Source organism: Chionomys nivalis, chromosome 26 (genome assembly GCF_950005125.1).
Source record: "Chionomys nivalis chromosome 26, mChiNiv1.1, whole genome shotgun sequence".
Lineage (NCBI taxonomy): Eukaryota > Metazoa > Chordata > Mammalia > Rodentia > Cricetidae > Chionomys > Chionomys nivalis.
Window position 1 is genome coordinate 1,505,208 of NC_080111.1, and position 19,301 is coordinate 1,524,508.

Here is a 19,301-nt window from a genome sequence, read left to right on the forward strand (position 1 = left end):
CAAACGTGCTAACAGGGCGTGATTTCAGTAGTGTAGTCTACCAGGTCTAATACAGTCCACAAGAGAGGGACTAAAAAATTCTCAGTATGTGCCTGGCACCAATTAACCTACTGCACATTAAAAAAAAAAGCAGCCAGGCGGTGTTGGCTCATGTCTTTAATCCCAGCACTTGGGAGGCAGAGGCAGGCGGATCTCTGTGAGTTCGAGACCAGCCTGGTCTACAAGAACTAGTTCCAGGACAGGCTCCAAAACCACAGAGAAACCCTGTCTGGAAAAACCAAAAAAAAAAAAAAAAAGCTTCTTGAAGAGTCCATGAGGGAAGCAGTTTCCTGCTCCTAGGAGGGACGGCAATGAATACAAGTTGGAACAACAAATGTAGCTCTGTAAGCTCTGTTGTCCATCTCTACACCCTTGCCAATGACCTTCCCTCACCTATGTGCCAGGATAGTCTCCCTTAATCCATCTTTTCCTCTCTCCATATCTGTTGATAGAGATATTCTAATAGTTAAGAAAAAAAGTGACGAGCCACCTGACTTAAGACAGACACGTCAGAGGGATAGCAAGAAATTACCCAGTTGGTTTCTTCACCATGCTTGTATTTTTTAAAATTATTTCAGCTTAGTATTTTTAGCTCTTATCATCTATTATTATTTATTCAATTGCATTGCATGTGTCCTGGTGTATCAGGGAGCCTTGTTCGGGCATTCTCAGCAAAAAGAAGACGGGATCTGGACCTGACTTGGGAGGCCGGGGAAATCATTTAGATCATTTGATTCTGAATCTTCCATAGGGTACTGGAGATCCCAAGGTATGGGATAGGTCTGTCTCCTAGGGCTGTCCTAATGAGCAAAGTGAGGTCATGTGAATGTATCTGGCGACATGTGAATGTACCTGGTGACATGTGAATGTATCTGGCGACATGTGAATGTACCTGGTGACATGTAAATGTATCTGGCGACATGTGAAAAGAATGAGCATTTTAAATCTCGTGATCAAGATTTCACGTGTGTGTTCACGTGTGTGTTCATGTGTGTGTGCACGTGCATGGGTACGCATGTGTGTGCGATGAGCCTCAAAAGAGAAAATGTCTTAAGGGTTTATTGGACCGATCTTTCTGTACTTGGCTAAATTCTTTGAGCTCTTTGGAACCTTCTTGCTGTCATGGCTTCAATGACAACGTGATGCTTGGTGACCCAGTGAGTGAGATGTCCTGAGAACACTTATGGTGAACACATAGCACATGCCCAGATGCTCTGGATGAAGAAGCAAAGCCAGGACTTCTGTGAGGTGTTGCTATTGTCACTGGCATCCCACTGAGCCAAGGCTGATGCTCCATTTGAAAACCAAACCACTTACCATTTTCTGTGTTCTTCACCAAGTGCAATTCTGGAAATCGAAGTGGGGATATAAAAACTGGATGAAATTCACCTTTAAATTTAATACTGGGTCCTTAAGGAGAGAAACAGGAAGCAATTAGAAAGTGATCAGTGGGTTATTGGTACATAAAAACTATCATGTACATAATTTATTTGCAAAAGAAAAAAAAACCTTAAAGGACACTGAGTCCCATGAATCGAAATGAGCCACGCTTAGGGAGAGTCTGAGGAGGGGCTTCGGTTACCCGACCTGAACTAAAACATAGGAATAACACATACCCACTGAGGTATTCCCCATGACAAGTGGGGCTTTTGGATAGCTGGATTTGAGTTCCAGAAGGTCCTCCAAGGTCACAGGCACGAACCAGGTGGTCCTCGGCCCTCGGAACGTCAGCCTCCGCTTATCTGGGTCTTCGGCCATTCTCTGCAGAGAAGAAAAGCCACTGTGCTTTCTGGGGATCCCAATGGCCCACGGGTCATTCTAGCCTTCTTGGGGATTAGGGAAGGGTGGGCTGAAACTACCAAATCGACGAGACCATATCCCGCGAGGCATCTAAGGGCAGTGTTTATACTCGTGAAGTGACTGTCTGAAAAGGCACTTCAGATAGGGCAAGTGCCTTGGTCCGTTCCAGTTCTGGCCTGCCATTGAAGAATTAGGATCTCCACCAGAAATAGCCCCTGAGGAAGACCTGGCTTCTCAGGAGACTTACCCCACGGCTCTGCTAACTTGCCTCCCTGCTAAATCTATGTGAGGTGAGGTGGAGGGAAGCTGAGAATATTTCCTCCTTGATTCTGGGGAAAACTGCAGGTAAATGTATTTCCTTGCCCTTGCCTCTTGGGTCTTCAGCAAATCCGCCCTTGGACATGCCCACAGGCCAACTCCGTATAGACAACCTCTTCACGGAAACTCTTCCCAAGTGATGCTAGGTCATTTCAAGCCGACAATTAAAGCAAACCATTCCATGATCCATAAAAAATAAACTAAAAACCTGACTCATAGCCAAGGTGTCTAAGTTCTCATGCTCTGAGGGGCACATGGCACTGGGTTCTGAGAGGTCATGGTAATTCTCTCTCTCCTGTCATGGCTTCTCTAGGACACAGTAACAGGAGTCCAGACCTACCACAATGTGACTTGTTATTTTTCCTTTTTGCCTTTTCTTTACTAGGTTGAACCAGTGGCTGGCTGATAGAACAGTCAATTCCATTGTCCCAAACATCATTTTAGTCTCATTTTCCCATTTTCCAAATTGGCCTTAAGACACCCGTCAGGCCCTGCATGACCTTCACTGACTCCTCTACGCTCTGCCCTCGGGATCTCCAGCTGAAGGGATTCAGCCAATTAAACTCTGAGGTCCTGGCAGCACCCCTCTTTCACGTGCTCCGGTTTGATCACCTACTGAAAGAGCTGAACGAGTCCCTAAAAATGACTCCATTGTGGTGGGCACACACCCGTCTCTTAGTAACTAGAGAGGTTCTATAGTGTGATACAAAGAGGCCCGTGCCACGCCGTATTGTGAGACCAGGAAAGCATAGCAACTTACAATCAGCTCAGGAGGAAATATTGGTTCCTGCGACGGGTCCAAGGGCTGGAACTCATCTTCGTTGTACAGTTTGGTACATATCTGGACACCACGCAACACAACAGAAAATGGAACGTCAGAGCTACTGAGAGACACACAGCTGTATTGAGTGTGGCGCTCCCCATGATAACCCGATATGAAGCAGGATGCTGGAGTCACAGGGCTCCCTCATGTAGAATTCTCCTGTCACTCCCAGGACTGAGGGACGTTGTCTAATCCCATGGATGAGACTCTGTATTTCTCAGCTGTCAGAGGCGAGCATTGGACTTCCTCCTGTATTACTGTATTTCTATGAGCACAAAACTGCCTGACCTGGCTAATATTTGATTATCAACTCAACAAGGCTCTAGAATCCTCTAGTGGATGAACCTCCAGCCACGTATGTGAGGGAGGGTCTGGACTGGGCTTATGTGTGTGATGCCATCCCATGGGCTCAGACTGAATGAAAAGGAGGAAGGGAGCCGGACACCAGCATGCATCTCTCTCTCCAGATGCTGTGTGACCAGATGTCCTATGTTCCTGCTGCCAAGTCTTCCCCTCCACTTACTCTCAAATATTTCTGCCTTGTAATGATAATGACTGAAAAGAAATGTATCTAGATACATTTGGATTTTTGTGGACATTTTCTGAGTCAATCCCTAAAGGTATAGGAAAAACAGACACTTACTTTTTCCTCTCTACTCACAAAAGACCCCTCATCTGGATCCATGCAGCACTGTCCAGATCCTTTCATTTGGCAAACAGTCGATCCCTAGGGAGTATTACAATTTAAGGCAACTTCGCGGTCAGCCCTTTGAACGTGATGCCTGAGGCCTCCATATCTGTATCCCCACCTAACAGGTCTGTGGGTTCCTCACTTCTGCTTTGGGCCAAGAGGAAGGAGGTCCGACAGCATTATTGCTGTTTCCAGTTAACATAGGTAGCAAGGCCTGGAAACAGCAGGTGCTTGAAAAGTAGAGGCTGGAGGACTGGGAGTTCGAGGCCATCCTTAGATATGTAGAAAGTTAGAGGCAAGCCTGGGCTACAGGAACCCTTGTCTCAAGGACAAAAAAAAATCCAAACAAATCAAAAATACATAAGCAAAACCAAAAGCAGAGGGGCCGGGATGTACGTAACCCAGTGGGGTAAGTTGGTGTGTAAGAGCTTGGTTAGCTTCACACCACAAGCAGCAGCAAACATGCCCAAAGCTCTTCGTGTTGGGAGGTTAGGCAGCAGGCTATTCGGCTTCTGGACAATTAGAGAAAAATAGAGTGCGCAACTGTGCTCACAGTGGGGGCGCAAACTGTCACTCTGGGCTGGGGGGGACACATGGGATTGGAGCCCATGGGATCGGTCACTGAGGCTTCCCACCAGACGTGAGAACATGCAGGCTAGGTCTACCATGGTGGTCAGCCCACGCAGAGGGCTTTTATCTTTACAGCGGCAGTGAAGTCTTGGGGAGGCAAAAGTGGATCCCGAAAACCATATATTTCAAGACTGTCTGCCCCTGTTGTAATAGTGCATTACACTGATGAACTCAGTGTGAGTACCTGCACAAAATGGAGTCTACCAGCACAGCACTGTGGATGAGGTGGGGACTCATGATTCATGATCCCTTCCTGAGGAACCACAAGCTATTATGTCTGCCGGGATAAGGGAGCCCGGCTCCTCAGCAGCACAGCCACCAGATGGCGCCCTTGCTCAAGTAAAAGACCCCTTCATCTGCGGTCTCGTAAGCAACCCTAGTTAAAATGCGGATCTGGGGTGGGTGACCCAGAAAAAAGACACGAAGGGGGACAGGTTGGGAAGGTGAAGGTGTTTGGCGGGACTGGGGCGGGGTAAGAGAGGGTAATGGAGGGCATCACGACCAAAGTACATTACATACAGGTATAAAATTGTGGATGAATAAATACAAATTAAAAAATACAATCAGTAGGCGTCTAGCAACCCCCAGTGGTTAGAATGGGCAGTGTGGAGTTCTTCTGGAGAGAGTGGATAAAATAGGCTGTTTTATGTAAAAGTCTATTCACACATTAAGTCAACAGAATATTAACCTACAGCATTTTAACTTACTGGTGAGAAGGTTTTCACACTTTCTACAATTGGTCGGTATCCGGTACATCGGCACAGATTACCTGGTAAGCAAGGAGCAAGTCAGGTCTTTAGGTCTCATACAGAAATAGACTGCACATTTATGCTTAGCATTCTCAGCAAAATAGGCAAATTTATCTTTGCTCAGTGCTTCACTGAGTAATGAAAAGATGACTGATTGCTCACTCCATTCTGGCTTGGTTAAAATTACAACCAAAACCATGGGACACAGCAGTTAACCAGAAACTCAAAATTTTGAATGAAGAAGTTGTTGAGAGAAAATACTAAGGAACACCTGCGTGCCAATTCCAAAAACATTGAAGTTGAACTCTGAGCTAGTTTTCTTCCACATCTTCTCCTCATGATCGAGTTTCTGCCAGTGTCATTTGTGGAAAGGGACAAGGAACGGCCTTTCAGATCAATGAGCTGGATCAATACTGTTAATAATACCTGAGATCTCATATCCAGAAACTAGGAAGGTTTGCGATAGAAACTACGTTTGTTAACGTGTCTTTTTAGATACAAAGTCAGAATTTTTATACTTAGATTTATCACTATATCTTAGGAATTGAATTGCTTGCTGCTTGCTTTTGATAACCCATTGTTTCTGAGCCACCCCCCAACCAGCCAGCGCATAAAGATGTACAGTACCCGAAAATCTCTTTCCTCTTTTCTTTGTAGGATTGATTTTAGTAAGTAATGTTAGCGAGTTATTTTGACTAGTTAAAACACAAGCAACAAAGCCAGGCAGTGGTGGTGTACGCCTTTAATCCCAGCACTCAGGAGACAGAGGCAGGTTGATCTCTGTGAGTTCGAGGTCAGCCTGGTCTACAAGAGCTAGTTCTAGGACAGGCTCCAAAGCTATAGAGAAACCTTGTCTCACCCCTCCCCTGAAAAAAAATTACCATTAAAGCATCAATAAAAGAAAAGAAAAGGTCTTGTAATGAAGTCAGTATTACCTCGGCTACCAGCCTCAGGGCTGCAGAACCAAGATGGTGTTCATCTGCCTCAGTGTCTATCCAAGGAGCTGGGCCATCTATCTTTAGTTCCCTAAGCATCACTTGCCAAACAAAGCCTCACCTCCAAGTGCCTCGGTGATCTGATCAGGCGTCGGTTCTGGGTGGTTCCTGAGCAGCGTGTAGATGGACATCACCATGCCAGGGCTACAGAACCCACACTGTGTGCCGTGGCACTTGGCAAGCCGTTCCTGCGAGACAGGTACACCATTAGTGCATTAGGCCTTTGGCCTTGCATGCTAGCCAGCAGCGCAGAGTCTAAACTTTCTGAAAACAACTTCAGGAGAAATGCCTCTGGAGGAAGAAGATCAATTTCTTGAAGTCAGATACATGTATTTCATGGTAGATACATGTATTTCTTGAAGTCAGATACGTGTATTTCTTGAAGTCAGATACATGTATTTCTTGAAGTCAAATACATGTATTTTTTGAAGTCAGATACATGTATTTCTTGGTCAGATATGTGTATTTCTTAGTCAGATACATGTATTTCTTGAAGTTAGATACATGTATTTCTTGGTCAGATATGTGTATTTCTTAGTCAGATACATGTATTTCTTGAAGTTAGATACATGTACTTTTGTTTAAAAAAAAGTCTAATAACAAAGTGATTCTCATGCCTGCTTTCTTTTTTCCTCCAGTAGCTTACTTACTCTATCCTTTGGGTGATTTATTCAATTTTCCTTCATCTTTACCATTAGCCCTGAAATTTACAGAATAAATGACTGTGTGAATCATTGAGCAGGCTCTGGACAGGCGTCTTCATGCTTTTCCTTATTTAGAGACTTTTTGGTGTATTAAATGTTATAATCTATACATTTAAAAAAATGGATGTCTCCTTTATATTGTTGGGCTAGTCACACATTTAAATCATGCACATTCAATCTCATGCAGAGAAAACAGTGGAAAAAATGCCAATGTATTTGCTCTGTACAAAATCCCTAAGCCAGGAAGCTGCCAATGGAGCCAGGTGTGTTACTCAGTTCGGCCTTTCTGTCTCTACACACTCACCTAGCTGACTTGAGTATGATCCGAGTGCTCTCAAATGAACGTTCTGCCCCCTTCCCCGCCCTCCAACACCATGGTCCCTATAATGAAAGTAGATATTCTGTCTGTGGCTTGACAGAAAGGACAGACATTATTTTAGTGCGAGGGGACAACATGGCTGTGTTGGATTTGTCGCTACATGGCAGTTGTGTCTGCTGTGATAGATAGTCTAGGCTGTAGAACCTGCTGGTGTGTTTAACACATGGCTCTCCCAGTGAGGCAGAACCCTTCACGTGCCTCTTCTTTTCCAATTTTTATTGTACAAATACCTCAACTACCACAGCAAGCACAATTATACAAACCAAGGGTGTCTAGTTTAATTCGACTTAAGGATATATCTAAAAACAGCCAGTGGAAAACCTACAAATTTAACAATCGGCTTCCACAAGCCAGGGTAAGCCCGCTCCGGGGCACCACTGACCAGATGTGACTCATGTTCCATCAAGACCTGAGAGAGTTAAATCTACTAAACATCAAAGGAAGCACTTTTAGAAGAAAAGTGAGGAGAAGTGATTGCAGGGTAAGATCTACAGAACACAGCCGCTTTAGCTCACGGCTGGAATGGACAGGTCTCCCTGGCGGGGGGGGGGGGGGGGATGGGGATGAGTGGGTGGCAATGACATCTCTGTGTTCCCACTATAACCTTTCAAGGAAGGAACCTTCTCTTTCTACATTCTGCCTTTAAAATTCAGTCAGCAAGAGTTCCTGCTCAGTCACAAGGAAACAATGTTGCCCCATCTTTGGATAGCCTTCCCAACTTGAGCAACCACCCTGCTGATTTTAACTGTAGCAGGTACTTGGGTGATGTTCCTGGAAAAAAAAATCTCACACACAGCTGAGTTCTCATCAGCATCCCACCCTTTGGAACAGTGAGGAGTGAAGAAGTCTGTTTTCTATAAACTTTGGTTTTCTGCTTCATTTTCTTCTTGAGTAAGACTGCCCTGGTCTTTTAGTTACTGGTAAGTACGAAGTTGAGAAGATCTCTTAGATAGTAAAAACATATAGGATTTCGAGCTTGGAGAGCTTGGAGAACACACCAGACTATGGGCCATGCCTGTACCATCTTGGAGAGCTACAGAGAACACACCAGACTGTGGGCCATGCCTGTACCATCTTGGAGAGCTCGGGACAACACACCAGACTGTGGGCCATGCCTGTACCAGCATCTGGTCCCCATGACACACTGATCTTACCTGCACGGGGTGAATCCTCTTTCTGATGCTTCCCACGCCTTCCACTGTGGTAATGGCTGCCCCGTGAAGAGAACAGATGGGCACCAGGCATGCTGTGGCTGGGTAGTGGCTGGGATGGGCTTATGTAAAGAGAATACACTGAAATCATGGAGGATGGGTGACAATACAGTTATTTCAGTCCAGGAGAACGGCAAGGCTGTATTTCCCCATCCATAGAGAAGATGACCGAGAACACCATAGACTTTTGGCCATGCCTGAGAAAGAACTTGCTCCCCAAGTGGAGAAAGTAAAAGAGAGGATGCTTTCATGTTGGACTCCCAAGTGACCTTCCTTCACCTTTTCTTATTTTATTTTCTTTCTCCTTTTAAGACAAGTAAGGAAGTTTTCTTCTTTGGATTGTAAATATCACTGAAGGCCTTAGCCTGATGCAAAGAACCATAGGTAAGTAAGGAATACCAAGAGGGGGAGAAAGAGTCTTCCCCAGGGAAGAGCACTCTCTGGTTATCTGATCCCAAATGGTCAACCATGAAAATGTATGTATACAAGAAACATAGTGGGCTGACTAGGTTATATTTGGGAATTCATATGTGTATATCATTCCTTCCTGCATCTCTTCCTTTTTGGTTTAGCATTTGACTCTGTGTGTGTGTGTGTGTGTGTGTGAGAGAGAGAGAGAGAGAGAGAGAGAGAGAGAGAGCATATGTGTGTGTCAGTATGTGTGTCAGGACGTGTGTTGTTTGTGTGTGCAGAGGTATGTGTGGGTGAGTGGATGCATGTGTGCATGCGGATACATGTGAGTGTGTTTGCGGTCATGTTTGTGAGTGTGTGTATGTGTACACGTACGCACACATCTTTCTTTGCCCATCTCCCGTTCTGTTTTCTGACAACGTCCCACCCCTCTCTGCTCTTCTGAAGTCCATGCTACCTTTCAGATGGTCTGGCTGAGAACCTGCATCTACCACGAAGACATACATAAAACTTAATTTTTTTTGCTGCTCTTTCTCAGTTTTAAACATGGGCGACAGTCACACTCCCTTGACATTGCTTGGAGAACTAAATTTGATGACATATTTAATATGTAAGCATTTCTTTTTTTTTTTTTAGTTTTTTTTTTGTTGTTGTTGTTGTTTTGTTTTTCAAAACAGGATTTCTCTGTAGCTTTAGAGCCTGTCTTGGAACTAGCTCTTGTAGACCAGGCTGGCCTCGAACTCACAGAGATCTACCTGCCTCTGCCTCCCGAGTGCTGGGATTAAAGGCGTGTGCCACCACCGCCCGGCTAATATATAAGCATTTCGAACAGTGTATGACATTCAATAAGCACTCAGTTATTTTGCCAGCGTCTTGCTATTACGGTTAGTACACCCCATAAGTTGTAACTCTGGAGTTATAGCCTTCTCTGAACGGTAAAGCTCTGTATAGAAACACCTGTCGGCCAATCCCCTAGAGACAGCTCACAAGGACCCTGGATGTGTCCTCAACTAATCTGCCACTTCCTGCTTCCTCAGCTCCTCCTCCTCCTCCAAGTTCTATGGTTCGTGAATGACACTGCCCACCCATCACCCAAGGCAAAATCTGGCAGTTACACTAGACTCCGCCGTCACCTCTACCACCAGACAGCAGATTTGTATTTTCAGGTCAAGATGATGCAGATTGGTTTGAGTAATCACTCTCTCCTCCTGGGAAAACGACTCTTGTCAGGGTGTGCTAGGGCCTAAATCTCACCAAGACTGTAACTCCACCCTAGCCGTTCCTGCAGACACTTCTCTGACCTCCTGTTCAGAGAACAGGAACTATTTTACAGCAACAGAGAACAGAGCCCCGAGAGCTCAGAACACACTACAAGTAAGTCCTGCTGGGCAAAACATTTGTGGAAGAGAGGTGGAGGCAGGGTGAGTCTTGGAGACAGAAGGGAGGGGTGCATTGTCACAGGGAAAGTGAGGCCTTCATGGGGAAGTCTCCTTGTCCCTCCCAGGTATGCCCAGAGCGTAGCCAGGCCAGAGAAAAGGATACTGAATCTTCTTGCTCTTGGGATCATATCTTGACACCATCACCGTGCAGGCGCCACAGCCTCCTCCCCCACAGCCATATTTAGTGCCTGTGAGACGGACTGGAAGGAGGAGAGTCAAGGAAAAGGAACCCGAGTAGCTTCGGCTGTTCCGTATCTCTCCCTTGGAGGCCAATAACAAGCGCGGTGGTCAGGAATCGTGTACCGCGCTGGTTGGGGCTTCTCACTGAAAGAGTTGGCTCAAGTTTCTGCCTACCTCCCAGCTCACTGATGAAAGCTGAGGAGGGGCTAACCAAGAGCCATACCAGGTTTTTGAAAACTGGGTCCCATGGCATTTCAGAATATAAGAATTTCCAACTCAGTTGGAAAGGTGGCGAGCTAGTAGTTGGGGGTGTAGCTCGTTGGTAGAGTGCTTGATTCCTGAAGCCATAAGTTCTATCCTCAGCACCCACAACAACATTAAGCAATAAAAAAAGAACTAGCAGATGCTGGACGTTGCAATTTTTAGTTACTATTACTAGGGCTTGGGAGGGCTGAGGCAGGGGGATTGCTGCAAGTTTGATGACAGCCTGAGTAACAGGGAAATCTAGGGTAGCCTGGAATACACAGAGAGACTCTGTTTCTTAAGAGCAAAACCAAGAAAGGAGATGCATTGCCATTCCCAGTGGGTGTAGGGCAGTGCCTTGCGGTCAATGCGCATGTATGTCTGCCGTGAACCATGTGTGCATTCTGCCTGAGTAAGACACACAAACCACATGAGCCTGATGCCAGCAGCTCAGTGTTTGCACCCAAATGCAATGTGGAAAAGCTCATGGCCTCTGCAGAACTCAGAACTGTGGGCCACGGGAGATGAATCCATATAGTGCCGCGCCCAGTCTTTGGATGCCATAGAAGGTGGTTTGTGTAAGATTCAGAGACCTCCTTCTGGGAGGCTCAATTTTCTCTAGTACAGCAGGATTTCCTTTTGCTTTCTTATGGAATTAGAAAACATTAATTTATGGGCTGAGGATACAGAACAGCAGCGGACCGTGTTTTGCTGATGTGTGTGCAACCCTGGGTTCAATGCGCAGGTTAGTAAATACAATAATAACCATGACTCTTGAGCCAGTCCTAATCACTATGTCAGATGCTTGCATATTTTCTCAAAGAAAGAACAAATGATATATGCAAATCCTGTTTTTTTTTCTTCTTTTTAAGGTGTGCCCAGGAACCTAGCAGAATTGGCTTGGGACCTTTTCTGGGTGCAGTTTAAAAGGATTGTGGGTGGAGCCGGTAATTGGCTTGGGCTGTGGTTGAGTCATTGTCTTCCCTTGATTGCTGCCCTTGGTGAAGAGCTGCTGTCAGGATACTTCCGGTGTTTGGAACGTCTAGCCAAGGAGTTCTTTGCAGCCTCTCCAAGAAGGCTTTGCATACCTGACTCTGCTCTTTAATTCTGAGCGGGTTAAGGCAGCTCAGGACTGAGAGAGAGGGCTGGAGGCAGTGTGGGTCGGACCTTACAGCGCTCCTGTGACTAGGGCACAGAAGGCAGAGAGTGGTTTGTTACTGCTTTGGGAGTCTGGAAAGTTTCAAGTCAAGAAGTCTAAATGCTCTCTGGCTCAAAGGTGGAATTGAGCCTTCATGTGGTCAGCATGTCACATCACACGACAGCCCGTGACATCACATGACAACACGTGTCAACATGTGACTTCCTATAAGCCCTTTGCTGTCTGGACATCGACCAGCTGGTTCCAAAACTCTCTTTTGGCCCCCACAGAAAGCCCTGATTGGTTCCTTCTGCATTCTATTGGCTCATCTTAGAGCTCCTCATTAGACCACGTGGCCAGATAAATACAGGACTCTCAGCTAAATCCAAGCTTCAAATAAACCACCGATAACGGTGTAGGACGGGTGTGTCCTACGCAATCTCAGCTTGAAGTAGCTGTGCTTGTTTTTGTAAGTGCCAGAAGCAGAAACAGGACTCGGAGTGAGCAGAAGCCATGCGTTGAAAATTTGTGTTTTGGTCCTTCGCAGGGAAGAGATTTCTCACTGCCTCTAAGATGGACAGACAGCCCAGCAGCATTCTTAGAAGCTGTCTTAGACTAAACGGACAGATAACATGTACAGGGAACATGCCACCAGGGCCAGACCCTGTCCCTTTCTTCAAAGTTCTCATTGCTCATCTCTTCCTTTTCTGTCACATTCAGCCCTCAACATAGCCAACAAGAACTGTGTTTATTTCTCTAAAACAAGATGTTCCTTTGCTTCTGGTCCCATGCCTCTGATCAGAACACCCTTGGCTCCAGCACTTCAGCTTTGGCTGAAAAGTTGTGTGCTCAACCCTAATCTCGTCTCATCATCTCTCTCCATGCCAGGCTGGGCTTCCTTTCTTATGTTTTACAACATGGCTCCAATCCCTTCCCCCTCGTGCCTGGTACGGCCGTCTCCTTCGCTATGATGGGCCAACGGCAGTGCCTGCACAGCTTCTGAATATTTAGTGCTCCATAAAATTTGTCCTTTGGGTAAACACAAACTGTTGTTTTTATTTGTTTGTTTTTAAGATAGGTCCTTGTGGTCCAGGCTGACCTCGAATTCACTCTGTAGTTTAGGGTGACCCTGAATTCTGATCCTCCTGACTCTATCTTTCCAAGGCTGGGAATACGGTGTCCACTGTCACACTTGGTTCGTGTGACGTCAAGAGCTGAAGCCAGAGCTTCATGAATGCTAGGCACGTACTCCACCAACAAAGATATTCCCCAGCCTCTTGGATGAAGAAGAACTATTTTGAAAATTGCAGAGCTGGATGTTGGGGATGAGAAGGACAAGAATGCTTCGGAGATATCCATGTCCACAGTTTCACCCCAGATCTAAGATCTCACAGAGATAAACTCCCTCTGACAATCATCACCCTCTGACCCAGCAGATCTGGGCAGGCCAGCGGGGGATGGGTATGGTGACTCAGTTGGGGACAAAGGCCATCACAAATCCTGATTTTGTGCATAGAGGAGGTGGAACAGTAGAAGGGCCTAAGACAGCAGTAAATTGGGGTTTTGTGGGGCCTGGCATTTCTGTAATATGAAAGGTGTAATATAAGAAAAGATTAACAAATTATGATGGTAAACATAGAACGAGGACTTAGGGAGGGTCTACAGGAGTCCCGTGAAAGTGCTTTAAGTTGGCACAGTTGCTGGCAGAGCCAAGCGTTCATCAGAAGGACCCACTAGGGGACAGGTAAGAATAGCACCTCCACCCTTGGCTCTAATCAAAAGTCGGGGCCTGGAACTCTGGAGAGCCCCATTTATCCAGAATGGCAGATTCAGGTTGTCACCCTTGAGCAGTGTGCATAAGGGGTGTTGGCAATCTGGGGGTCAGGAGTTTCACCTAGTGTTGTCTCTGGCCATGGTTACCTGGAAATCTGCGTCTGAATCAGGTTACTCTTGATATTGCTTTCTTTTGGGAAACCTAGAAAAGGCATGGCAAAGTGTGTGAGGGCCTTAGAGATGGTTTGAAGGGAGGCAGTGACGGGCTTTGCCGATTAGGGGTGAGGTTTTGAAGGGGGGCAGAGGGGAGCTAGTGGGATGGGGAGGAGGATTCCAGCTGTCCATGGCGCTCATGGGGAGGGGACTGCAAAATGATGACCCAGGTAGTGAGATTGTAAGACTTGAGTGGGCAGAAGGAGTCTGGAGAGAGAAGATCAGGCACCAGGGACAGGCTAGTTCTAGAACACCTTTGTCAAGACAGGCCTCAGGGAGCAACCGAAGGGAGATTTTACAGGTGTTCCTTGAGAGATGGGGAGACAGAAGGAGAAAGGATGATGTTATCGTATTCACCTCTGACTTCCTAGTGCCTGGCAACAGAGCTTGGCTTATGTGTGCCCACATGGAGGCCAGAAGCCAACCTCAGCGTCTTTCCACACACCCAGTCAAAAATTGTGTGTGTGTGTGTTGTGTGTGTGTGTGTAAAAACCAGTCTCTCACTGGTCTGGAATTGGACAAGTACACTAAGCCAACTAACCAGTGAGTTCCAGCGATCTACTTGTCTCTCCCTCTCCGGTGTACCCATGCCTGGTGTTTAAAATGCTTTTTTGTTTGTTTGTTTGGTTGGTTTTTGGAGACAGGGTTTCTCTGTAGCTTTGGTGCCTGTTCTGGAACTAGCTCTTGTAGACCAGGCTGGCCTTGAACTCACAGAGGTCCTCCTGCCTCTGCCTCCTGCCTGCTGGTATTAAAGGTACACGCCACAACTGCCTGGCTTAAATGCTTTTATAAACATTGAACTCATGTCCTTGTGCTTGCAAGACAGATACATTACTGACTGAGCTGTCTCCCTCACCCCAGTGAGTATATGCGTTTAATTTAAAAATAAATTATTGCGGTCTCACGGGAACAATAAGAGACAACCATATATTTTCATGACCCAGCTCTCCTCAATTGATGATATCCACATGGGGATAGTAGGCTGGAGAGATGACTCGCTGGGTAAGGAGCCTGCTGCCGAGCCTGAATCTGATTTTGATGCCTGAACTCGTGTGGTAGAAGAGAGAACTGACGTCCTTAGGGTTGTCCCCTGTCCTACACGTGTTCTGTGGTTCTCTCTCCAAATGTGAAAAGAGACAAAATTCAGGACCCTAGCAGCAGAACTGGAGGACAGAACTTATGCAAAGTCTCCTTGCTATTTATGTGTTTACATGACTGTGTGTCTACCTATTACATATGTGTTTACACGCCTGTGTGTCCACCTGTCACACATGTGTTTACCCGTCTGTGTGTGTCCACCTGTTACATATGTGTTTATGTACCTGTACGTGTCCACCTACTTTGTTACACATGCATTTACACGCCTATGTGTGCAGTTCTATGCCAGCTCATGTAGAGATTGTGTAACCACAGCACCAGGCACTAGCTAGTGCCACTCCTTCACTGTCATGCTCAAACACAAGAAACTCTTCTCGGAGAACTGTTTACCAGTGTCTGATGAACACTTCACAGGAGAGGGAAATCCAAACCCAAAGGAAAAAGGATTGAAAAGTCAGAGGTGAAGGTCTGAAAGAACATCAGAATTTGGAAACATATTTATCAAAGTTTGTTTTCTCTGTCAAGAATTACGCAAGGGTGTAGGAGGAGTCAGCTAAAAAGTCTTGTGGGGACACCATCCTCGGGGACACACGCCCTGAACGTTTGACGCCCTGAACGCTTGGCAGGACACAAGTTTGCCTAGAGATGTTTAATCCCTGGGGTGAATATGGGCCTCCGAAGTCACGAGGTTGTTTACAGAGTAGGCACTCACGGTCCCTGGGAGGGTGAAAATGCAATAAACAAACATGAATCTGTAAGTCTATTATGAATCCATACAGCCATTCTTGGAGCTCCAACTAGAAGCCACAAACGGGAGCGCAAATCATTTACCTAGAATGGCTGCAGGTGGCTTTTCTCATCATTATGTTTTAAAAGATTTATTCTTATTATTTTTATTTATGTGAATGTGTCTATGTGAATGTGTGCTGTGTTTTTGTGTGCGCGTGAGCACACCTGTTGAGAATAAGAGTCGGCTCCCTCTGGTGCTGGGCGTGTGAACTTCCAGGTGGTTGTGGGCAGTGTGATGTGGGTGTTGGGACTTGGGGAGGACCAGTATGGGCTCTCACCACTGAGCCACCACCCCACCAGCCCTTCTGAGAACGCTGAGCCATTTTCTACCCATTTACCGTCAAAGGATATGAACTTTCCTCAGGTAGAAGAGCAGATTCACTTCAGGGTCAGGGCTCTTCTCTACGACCTACAGTGTGAAACAAGGGGAGGGGTTGAGGAAGATGTTGTCATGGGTTACAGCAATCCAAGCCTCTGTAGGGAGGGCGCGTTTACAATGTGGGTGGCTTTACAGAAATCTCTCAGTGATTCTTGGAACCAAAACTTTGGAGAGACCGTTCTTCACTCGGTAAAGTCAGGAGGAAATGCTTGTCTGAATTCTCTATCATCTACGGCAAGCATTTACTCCTGACTTAGCTGGAAAAAAATGGGAAACAGATGCGCAAACATGACTCTGATCACTCACAGCGCAGAAAGTTGGGCAAACATGTCAGCAGAGAAGACCAGGAAGTACCAGGGCCCTCGCTTCCCAGCTCTACCAGGGTGTGAGGGAGAGCCACGTGGTTCTTGTCACAGCTCCGCCCTCAGCTGAGCGCCAAGTGTTATGGCAGTTGGCACTTAAGAAAGCCCGCTGGCCTCCAGACCTGAAGGAATCCAGCCAGTCTCTCTGCTGGGGACTGTCAGGCCAGATGGGGAAAGCGAGTCAGAAGCAAAGCAGCGTGGAACCCAGACGTGGAGCTAAGGGCACCATCCTCCCGGCCTCCTCATCGCCTTTGCGCATGGCAAATGAACCGCCGGTCTCTACTCCACACCTCCTGTTTGCAGGTCGCCTTCTAAAGTCCCCAGAAGATTTACCAATGCAGAGATTAGCCCAATACCCACACTCCAGGCTCTGTGTGTGTGTAGGGGCCTAAGAGCAGAGGTGGAGCATCCGAATCTCATGTTCTTTTCCACTCTTATCTGTGAGAACATGGAGATGATTGTCAAAGCCAGGCACAAGATAGCAACAGGGGCTGATTAACCTGAAGAACTGCCGCTCCCTCTTCCCGCCTAAGAACTGCCGCTCCCTCTTCCCGCTTCCTCTGTCCCCAGATCAAGACCTGATGACACCTCAGGTTTGAATTTCCTGCAATAGCATGTCTGGTAAAAACTGTCTGCCCCTTCAGTCCTCGTGTTTGCAGTGACTGCCACACAGGTGGACTGCTGTCCCCTCCAGCCACGCCTGTCTCAGGTCCAAGGAGCACAGAGTAGGGCAGGGTTCCAGAAGAAGAGTGAGGTTTGATTTGGAGTGATTAAAAGCCTGTCAGCTGCAAATCAGAAGCCAAGCAGCCAGCATTCCCAGCTGCTTGAAAAAGATCTCGGGAACTGCATGAAGGAGCAAACCTCTTCTTAGCAAGCATAGGAAACGGGGGAGCGAGGGCCTTAGCAATCGCCAGTGTGTACTGAAAACAACCCAGGGACGGCAACAGGAGAGCAGCAGAATGCTGGAAGTCAGCCCGGAGCAAGCGCCTGTATGCCAGCTATCAACAAGACAGATGTTTTCACAGAGAACACTGGGCATCCACCAGCTGTGGGGAAGGCAAACTGTACTGGAATTTGGAAAGCCACCAGGACGAGCCTTGCTGTGATTTCACACTCACTCAGCAGCTCTGCTGAGTGAGGATGATGGTTCACGCGGCGTTTTGGGAGGGAGGGCTTGGTGGGGGAGGAACAGAAAGGTAGCCTGTGTCTTCAACAGTAGGACAAGCCCATGAAAAATAAGCCCGCCCTAGAGAGCCGCGCACTGGTGAGGCGCGTTTTCAAAGAGGACCGCGTACAGATCCAAGATCGTTGCTGAGTCCCCAAACAAAAGAAACAAAAAGAGGTTTGTGTCTCCTGCCACTGCTTTCGCAAATTCAGAAGCCAGGCGTTTGCGCCCCACAAATACGGCCTCTCTCTGCATTTCTGCATGGGCACATGAAAGGCAGCTGGAAAAGAGACAGTTTGACATGGCCAGAAAAGTGTATGGGGGAGGCTCAGAGAAAGAAAAGGCCCCGGCAAGTGAGACACCTTGGGAAGACTGTGGAGTGATGGGCATTGCCAACTTGAGCCCCAAGTCTAAACAAAGGAACCGGTTGTGGCCAGAACACCATCTTCAGGAGTGTGTAGATTGCCCCCCCCCTTTTTTGACATCTACAATTTGTCCTAGAAATATGTAAGATAAAAATGAGCTAAAAGCACCTGCACTTCAGTTACACATTGAAGAGACTGGAAACTCACGTTTGGGAAGCCTGTATGTGAGCATTTTAGTATTAAAACATCAAAGAACATTAAAGGACACATCAACAAAACTCCTTCCCCCTTCCCCCCAACACAAACCTCAGCCTTGCAATCCCTAGATTGTCAAAAGTTTTACTTCTGATGTCCTAGGCTCTTTTGGGCCATCCCATATTGCTATACCAGGTTTTCTTTCTGTTCTGCTTTTTTCCTTTCTGTCTGTCTGTCTGCCTGTCTTTCTCTCTCTCTCTCTCTCATTCTGTGTTTACAAGTTTACAAGGCTTTCAGAAAGGACCTTTTCTCAACTATTTGACTGGAAAAATTGCGAAGAATTTTTGCCTTTCTTGAAGTTTTGTTTCTTCCATTAGAAAACTCAGCAATATAGCAACCTGGAGGTATAGGAAACAAGACTTAACAAATTACTAAAATAGTATTTAATTTTACTTGTTTTCTTTCTTGTTAACTGCCACACACAATTAATATAAATTCTGACTATAAAGTACTCCGCACTTCCCATATGCTTGTTTTTCCTCTGAAGAACGAGGTCGAGAACATCTCTTGGCTCTGTCCTTTGCAGAGCCTAGTTTCTGCACTGCTTGCCTGGGAGTCTCTGGCTCCAGGGTGATGGGCTTGGCTGAGGGAATTGCTATCATTTTATACCATTTGAGATTCATTGGCTGTTGTTGCCCCCAGGGTCCTGCCTCTTTCCTGGGCAAATGGCATTAGTGAACTCAGGTGGAGCTCATATCTAACCAATACAGAAGGACGTCGGCTGCTCACCCCTGCAGCCTGAAGCGGTCCTGTCAGAATTCTTGGTGTCATACAAAATAAAATATTCCTTTCGACTCCGAGTGAGGATGAAAAGCAAGCAGATTCTCCACGGTTTCACCGTCTGATGCGAAAGTGGAGATAAGGACCCATGTTTACAGTTGTACTCCTACCGAGACTCTGAGGAGAGGCACCACTCTGACTTCACCCTCTCCGTGAAGGAAACTTACGCATGCCAGACACTTACCTTTCTTCCATTCACAAAAAATATCAGCTCGTCAGAGTTGGAAACGGAAGGCATCGTGTCGATGGAAAAACCAAAAGACGCAAAAATGAAGTCAATGCCCCACTGGCAAGTATATCTGCCTGTCTATCACGGGTACACCAGAGCAGGGACTTGGGAGCTGACTGGTCCCGGGGAAGTCAAAGCCAGCG

General features: G+C 46.6%; 1 protein-coding gene across 2 annotated transcripts in view; it reads right to left on the bottom strand.

Annotated features, from left to right (window-relative positions):
* The window catches only part of LOC130866940 (aldehyde oxidase 4), a 49,880-nt gene extending 30,713 nt beyond the window's left edge, over positions 1–19,167 (bottom strand). The window contains exons 1-10 of one of the 2 annotated variants that reach the window (XM_057758601.1): positions 19,114–19,167; positions 15,975–16,032; positions 10,293–10,389; positions 8,283–8,391; positions 6,107–6,233; positions 5,009–5,070; positions 3,624–3,707; positions 2,918–2,998; positions 1,656–1,800; positions 1,357–1,449 (exon numbers count right to left, since the gene is read on the bottom strand). In XM_057758601.1, the coding sequence (XP_057614584.1) occupies positions 1,357–1,449; positions 1,656–1,800; positions 2,918–2,998; positions 3,624–3,707; positions 5,009–5,070; positions 6,107–6,233; positions 8,283–8,391; positions 10,293–10,389; positions 15,975–16,032; positions 19,114–19,167 (910 nt within the window). Of the gene's footprint in view, positions 1–1,356; positions 1,450–1,655; positions 1,801–2,917; positions 2,999–3,623; positions 3,708–5,008; positions 5,071–6,106; positions 6,234–8,282; positions 8,392–10,292; positions 10,390–15,965; positions 16,033–19,113 lie in introns of both variants that reach the window. The other variant, XM_057758599.1, reaches the window with a different exon arrangement.
* Positions 19,168–19,301: the final 134 nt, after the last annotated feature.